The 7,244-nt window shown below is 43.6% G+C and overlaps 2 protein-coding genes across 2 annotated transcripts; both read right to left on the bottom strand.

Moving 5' to 3' along the window:
* Positions 1-1,494: 1,494 nt before the first annotated feature.
* Positions 1,495-3,570, bottom strand: LOC127464578 (uncharacterized). The gene is made up of 2 exons (XM_051774942.1): positions 2,548-3,570; positions 1,495-1,782 (listed from the first exon to the last, which is right to left on the bottom strand). Exons 1-2 carry the CDS (start codon positions 3,568-3,570, stop codon positions 1,495-1,497), a joined length of 1,311 nt encoding a protein of 436 aa, XP_051630902.1.
* Positions 3,571-3,724: 154 nt separating this feature from the next.
* On the bottom strand, positions 3,725-6,771 carry LOC127464579 (uncharacterized). The gene is made up of 2 exons (XM_051774943.1): positions 4,066-6,771; positions 3,725-3,779 (listed from the first exon to the last, which is right to left on the bottom strand). The coding sequence occupies exons 1-2, from the start codon at positions 6,769-6,771 to the stop codon at positions 3,735-3,737; spliced, it is 2,751 nt and encodes a 916-aa protein (XP_051630903.1). The 3' UTR covers positions 3,725-3,734.
* Positions 6,772-7,244: the final 473 nt, after the last annotated feature.

Raw genomic sequence — 7,244 nt, 5'->3', positions numbered from 1 at the left:
GGCTCATCAATTTGAACAACATTTCTCTATTTCGATATGTTGAAATTGGGGTAAACAAAGATTCTAGTGCCCATCCGAATTTAACTCCTGCTGATGGCTCATGCCAATCTGTTAGTTCCAGGTCATTAATGTCATTACTAACTCTTTTCTCCCGTGGTCGCATCTCTGCTGGTGTTAACTTCTCTTTTCTCCAAAGTGGACAAAGAGTAGGTATCCCTAGTGTGACAGGTACAACCGGACCGTCTAGTGGCATGTGGGTGGTCCATTGACCATGTCCCATGACCCATACTAGGTTTCCGGGACTTCTAACTGTGGTAGTGTGACAATCAATGTTTTTCACATGTCCTTTAATAGTATGGTTATATCCTCGACACTCACATCCTAACTGCAGGAGGGCCCTGACTGGTATTAATCCTATTTCATCGTTTGGAGTGTCACATGTATATATTCGGGTACAATTCCAATCCTCTTTTGTATGTGTTTCTGTCCTCCAATTATGATTCCCTCTATTTCCTGTAGGATAAGTTTGATTCTTTTTCCCCTTCCAGTGAATGCACCACTGTACCTTTCCAATATAACTATATGTCTCTAGCAGGCTGGGTCCCCAAATTGTTTGCCATTCTTCCATGGTTGTAGAACTGGTAATATTTTGACAGACCTCTTCTTGTTTTTCTCGTTTTACTGAAGCCGGAACTTTAGAGCATGGGTGTGTTGAATTTGTAACTAAACAGTATCCTTTTAATTCATTAATTGTTTCACTTGTTACCCATGTCCCAATTACTACCCATCGGAAATATCCCGGCATCTGTTCACATTGCTTCTTCATCATTTTGTCACTTAATAAACATACATCTATCGTTTCGCTCCATGTGATGGTTACAAATTTGCAATTCCTTGTAATATTCTTAAACATTTTGGGTATTTCCGGCACTGGAATTATTCCCCATGGAATTGGGTCTCCTGCTGCATGAGGCATAGGGAGACATGCAGTAATTTTAGTAACGTTTTGTACTTTCCCAAAATCTCGAATTAGGCCCACAATTAAATTTTCCTGTTCTATTTCTCTATTCGGAATCTGCAGATCTCTCACATGTCGAGTTTTCCTAGGGGGTATAACTTGTACCTTAGTCATTATTTCCCGAGTTGTGTTTATCATGTGTATTTCTACATACCCATAATCAAAACTCCTTTGAATCCAAACTACACACATGTATGTCCCTTCTACGGTTTTAGACACCTCAGGTACCTGCAGGACGGTATAACCCTTTTGTTGTGTCGCATCCCAAACTGTTGTCACTCCTTCTGTTATGATTCGATCTTGATCCCTCCGTCTCCACTTGACGTGGACATTTCTTAATTCAGCTCCCTGGTCATCTGAAAACAGACAAGTTAAGTTTACATCAGTGTGTTCTGGTGCAAACAAATAAGGATCTGGGGTCTCAATTCTCACGGTGGTCTCTGCTAAACTTATCAACCCCAGGAATACCACAATCTTCAATTGTTGGCTCGAAATACCATCTTTGTAGGTGAGAGAGGTTCTACCGACCATGAGACTGGAACCTTCTTGACTCGGGTGTAATGGATCCAATTGTCGATTCCCTCGACTTTCACCGCCGTATAAGTGGTCATTATCACCTGGCGAGGACCGTCCCATGTTTCCTTTAATGGTTCCACTGACCAGTTTTTCACATAGACTTGGTCTCCTGGAGAAATGTCATGAACCGGATTCTCCAGGGGTAGAGGCCGATTCCACTGCAGCGCTCCTCTGAGGGCTGTGAGGGTCTTATTCAAAGATAACACATAGTTAAATACTGCCTGATCACCCACTACATGAGGATCCCCTTGGTAAGTAGCCGCATGATAGGGCTTGCCATACAATATTTCGTATGGACTTACTCCTATTCTTTCCCTTGGTTTAATCCTAACTCTCAGCAGAGCGAGGGGTACTGCTTGGGGCCACTGGATTTTGGCTTCCTGACAGATCTTCTTCAATTGACCTTTTAATGTCTGATTCATTCTTTCTACTTGTCCACTAGACTGCGGTCTCCATGGTGTATGGAGATTCCATGTTATCCCTAATACAGCTGACACATCTTGGACTATCCCTGCTGTAAAGTGCGGTCCTCGATCAGAGGACAACCCTAGGGGAACTCCAAATCTTGGGATGATTTCCTTCAGAAGGGTTTTCACTACTTCTTTTGCCTGATTGGTCCTGCATGGAAAAGCTTCTGGCCACCCTGAGAAGGTACAAACATACACTAGCAGATATTTAAAAGTTTGGGCCTTAGGCAACTCAGAAAAATCTACTTGCCAATAGTCTCCTGGTAACTGTCCTACTTGTAGTTTTCCCATTTGTACTTGCTTCCTGACTACTGGATTATTCTTTATACACATAGGACACATTGCATTCACCCTTTTAGCTAGTGTTAACATCTGGTTTGAGAAAATTTCGTTTTTCAAGAATTTCACTAGTGCTTCTGCACCCCAGTGGCACTTGTTGTGTTCCATTTCAAGCACTGCTTTCATTATTCTGACTGGTAAAATTACCTGTCTCGTAGGAGTGATATACCACCCCCTGATATTTTTCTTCGCTTCCATCATCACAGCTAATTTCTCATCTTCAGGTGAATAATGCGGTTTCTCTTCCATGAATGCTATTGCTGGATTATTCCGGGTTGGTAAAAGAACCATTTGAGTCCATACCTCTCTCGCAGCCCTCCTGGCTGCTTGGTCAGCGTATCGATTTCCCTGAAACTCTCGTCCTGGATCAGCCTGGTGTCCTCTGACATGCATTATTGCCACTGCTGAGGGCTTATGTATTGCCTCTAGCAATTGTAAAATTTCTTCCCGATGTTTAATCGTTGTCCCCTGAGAAGTAAGAAGTCCTCTCTCCTTCCAGAGTGCTCCGTGAACATGAACTACCCCAAAAGCATATTTGGAGTCAGTCCATATGTTAACTCTCCTTCCTTGGCTTAATATTAAAGCTCTCACCAATGCCCATATCTCGGCCTTTTGTGCAGACGTACCTTGGGGTAGTGCATTCGCTTCTATCACTTGTTGTAAAGTGACCACTGCATACCCAGCATACCTGGTGCCATTTTCCACAAAGCTAGATCCGTCGGTGAACAACTCCCAGTCAGGATCTGTCAGTGGTTCGTCCTTCAAGTCTCTTCTGCTCGCGTAGACTTGTTCAATGGTCTCTACACAGTCATGCTCCAGGGTGCCTTCTTCCTGTGTAGACCTAAGGAATTCTGCTGGGTTGAGATGGTTAGTAATTTTCAGTTCAACATCATCTTGTTCTCTCAACAAAGCCTGGTATTGCAACATGTGGTTGGAGGAGAGCCAATGCCCCCCTTTTTGCTCTAGAACTGCTATGACCATGTGGGGCACGTACACTATCATGTGTTTTCCCAGAGTCAATTTGCGCGCTTCCTGTATTAAAATGACCGTCGCTGCCACAGCTCTGAGACACCCCGGCCATCCCCCACTTACTGCGTCTAGCCGTTTGGAGAAGTACCCAACCGGTCTCTTCCAGGATCCTAATCGCTGAGTGAGTACTCCTAAGGCCATTCACTGTCTCTCACAAACATAGAGCTGAAATTCCTTGGTTGGGTCCGGTAGTCCCAGGGCAGGTGCTTCCTGGAGGGCTTTCTTCAGTTCCTGGAATGCTTTTTCTTGCTCTGTCCCCCAGGTTAGCTTGGACTCCTTTGCTGCTTCATACAGTGGTCGAGCAGTCAGTCCGAAGTTAGGAATCCACAGCCTGCACCATCCGACCATTCCTAGAAAAGATCTCAGTTCTTGATTATTTCTAGGCACAGGTATAGCACATATTGCTTGAATTCTATTTGTTCCCAGGCGCCGGACTCCTTGGGAAATTTCACATCCCAGATAGATAACTTTCCGTTTTACTAATTGTGCTTTTTCTTTTGAGACTCGGTAGCCTGCTTGGCCCAGCATGTTTAACAGTTCAATAGTTAACTGACGACAAAGTCCCTGTTCTGTAGCCCCCAAAAAGACGTCATCAACATACTGAAGCACTATATAAGAAAAAGGAGATTCTTTTACCTGCGTCATCTTCCACTCCTCAAGTTCCTTTGCCAACTGGTTACCAAATATTGTAGGAGAACACTTGAATCCTTGTGGTAATCTGGTCCAAGTGAGCTGTCTCTTTCGTCCTGTCTCCGGACTTTCCCATTCAAAGGCAAAGATTTTCCAACTTTCTCGTGCCAGTGGTATGCAGAAGAAAGCATCTTTCAAATCAACCACAGTAAACCACTGAAACTTCTCAGAAACAGATGTTAGCAAGGTATAAGGATTTGCTACAACCGGGTGAATATCTTTTGTAATAAGATTTACTGCTCTCAAATCTTGTACTAATCTATATTTACCGTTTGGCTTTTTAATTGGAAAAATAGGGGTATTAAATTCTGATTCACATTCTTGTAATATTCCTAGAGTTAGGAACTGTGAAATCATAGGGGCTATTCCCTTTCTTGCTTCTAAACTAATTGGGTATTGCCTAACTCTGACAGGTTGTGCTCCTTCCTTCAACTCTATTTTAACTGGGGTGGCTGCTTTAGATTTCCCAGGAACCCCGGTCTCCCACACCCAGGGTACAACAACCTGTTCAATCTCTTGGGGTATTTCTTCCTTTTCCACTTCTTTCACAACAAAAATTTTTGCTAAATTTTCTTCTGGAATTTCTATCTTGACTCTCCCTTTTTCAAATATAATTTTAGCTTGCAAGGCTGAAAGCAAATCCCTTCCTAATAAACATTCAGGACTGTTGGGCATGTACAGAAATTGATGATCTAATTCTCTTCCCTTAAATTTGATATCTAGAGGTCGCAGAAATGTTCTTTCCTCTATTTGTCCTGAAACTCCCACTACTTGTACGGTTGAATCACTTAATGGCCCCATCAATTTATTCATTGCCGAAAAACTAGCTCCAGTATCTATTCTAAATTCCGTCGGCTCCCCCTCTACTTCCAAAACAACCTTTAAGTCTGAATCTAGTCGGCTCTGTCTTCCACAACTCCCTAACATAAATGCTTGGGCGACACCCTGTGGCGTGCCCATACCAACAGGGTTTTGTGGATTCACAAAGCTTTGAGGATTCCAAGGATTCATTCCATTTCCAGCATTTAATGGGCATTCGTTTTTCCAATGTCCTTGTCCTTTACAAAGAGCACACTGATTTGGTCCTATTCTACCACGTCCTCCCCCATATTGATTTCCGAATCCCGACTGATTGTTAAATCCTCTACCCATTCCTCCCCTTCCCCTTCTGCCACATCCTCTTCCCCTACTACCGACCCCATTGTTCTCTCCTGAAGCTTGTAAAAGCGCCAACAAGCTCGCTTGTTGTTTCTTAGTACTTTCCTTTTCCCAATTGTTATATGCTTTCCAAGCCACTTCTAACAATTTCTCTAAATCTCTTGTTTCTCTCCCTTCCAGTTTTTGAAATTTCTTTCTAATATATTCTTGTGATTGTCCCATAAAGATCAATGCTAATTGTAATTTTCCAGACTCGTCTTCAACATCTAAATCTGTATACTTCTGAGCTGTTTCCTTTAGCCTTTCTAAAAAGGCAGAAGGGGACTCAGTCTTATCTTGCATTACTGAATATAACTTAGACCAATTCAACGTTTTTGGAATGCCACTTCGCACTCCCTCTACCAATAATTCCTGGTAAATTTTTAACTTTTTATAATCTGCGGGGTTATTAGCGTCCCAGTCGGGGTCCTCCCACGGTACAAAATCGTTTACCGTCCCCCGCGCTGCCCGGGGCAGGGTACGAATCCTTTCCTTTGCTCTCTCCACCATCACCTTTAATATCATTTCTTTTTCTGTTGAATCTAAAATTGTATCTATTAATACCTGTAAATCATTCCAGTCCGGGTCTTGTGTTTTTATAACCATTTTTATAACACGAGCCACCCGCTCAGGATTTTCTCTATATGTCCCAGCTGACTGTTTCCAAATTAGTAAATCATTAGGCGAAAAAGGAACTTTTATCATGATTTTTCCCCTGCCTGCTCCAACCGCTTCTCGCAAGGGAGCCATCAATCTAGGGGGTGAGAGTGAAACGTCTGTCTCCCTCCCCCCTCCCCGTCTTCTTTCCCTCTCCCTTCGCCCTCTCCGAGTCCGTTCTGCTAGAGGAGTTCTGTCACATTCCCGCCCCCCTGTTTCTTCCTCATCCGAGGATGATTCTAACGGGGGCATGGTGTGTGATTGTGCCCTTGCACGTGAAGGGAGACTATTTCTCGGGGGCGCACTTGGAGTTACTCCGGGGGAGACTAACAAAGACACATCCTCCTCTGGTTCTGAAAACCGTATTTTCCGCTCATGTTTATCATCCAATCCTTTCAATATCTTTATACTCCGCTCTTGACATTTCTTACATTTATCATCCTCCAGTTCCAGTTCTTTCAACACTAAGATACCACATTCCTTTTGCCATTCAGTGTTTTGTTCTAAATAATAAAACAAATCTAGATACGGTATTTCATCCCACTTCTCATTCTCTCGTAAATATCGCATCAAAGGGGTTATAATTTCCAAAGTCAGTGAACCATTTCTGGGCCACTGCATTCCTCCTGTTTCATATTGAGGCCATACATTATTACAATAATCAATCAACTGTTTCTTGCTTAACTCTTGTCCAAAATTTCCTTCCTTCCAATGTTTTAACAAGCAACCAAGCGGAGAATCGCTAGGGATATCTTTTTCTGTGCAGGATAGTGCTCTAAAGGTTTTAAATGACATCATGCTTGCTACTGGCTCACACACACACCACAATCTAAATTCATCAAATTCACAATAACACAACAACACAAAACAATACTTTTAACGACCAGCACGATAACACAACAATATAAACCAGTAACATAACCAAAACCAGAACAAAACCAAAACCAAAACCAACTCGCCGATTCTCCCTCTGAGAGGCGAGTGCTGGTACAGCGCAGCTTTCGCTGCGTCTTACGACCAGCGCCTAGGCTTCCCAACCAAGGTACCTTTAGCCCAACCCAGCGGGACACTCACTATCCCGTCTTATAGGCAGGCTCCCAACCAACAAACCTAAAAGAATAAAGCACCTTCGGGCTTACCTAGAGGGTCGTCCGGCGGGTGCGGGTCGGGCACGGGTCGATGTCTCCCCAGAAATCACCTGGTTGCCGGCATGGAGTGGATCAGCTCGTGAGCCGCCCAGCTACCCCCGGAGTCCCATCTGGGTCGCCAAA

This window comes from Manacus candei, unplaced genomic scaffold, assembly GCF_025592945.1.
Source record: "Manacus candei isolate 608988 ecotype Guabito, Panama unplaced genomic scaffold, ASM2559294v1 h1tg000238l, whole genome shotgun sequence".
NCBI classification, from domain to species: domain Eukaryota; kingdom Metazoa; phylum Chordata; class Aves; order Passeriformes; family Pipridae; genus Manacus; species Manacus candei.
The sequence above is the reverse complement of the archived record's forward strand: the minus strand, read 5'-3'. Positions and strand labels throughout refer to the sequence as shown.

Coding starts and splice junctions, on each gene's coding strand:
- LOC127464578 (XM_051774942.1), bottom strand. CDS start 3,570: ATGGCCTTAGGAGTACTCACTCAGCGATTAGGATCCTGGAAGAGACCG. Junction 1,783..2,547: donor ATATCACTCCTACGAGACAG/GTAATTTTACCA, acceptor TCTTTGAATAAG/ACCCTCACAGCCCTCAGAGG.
- LOC127464579 (XM_051774943.1), bottom strand. CDS start 6,771: ATGATGTCATTTAAAACCTTTAGAGCACTATCCTGCACAGAAAAAGAT. Junction 3,780..4,065: donor AGGAGTGGAAGATGACGCAG/GTAAAAGAATCT, acceptor GATCTTTTCTAG/GAATGGTCGGATGGTGCAGG.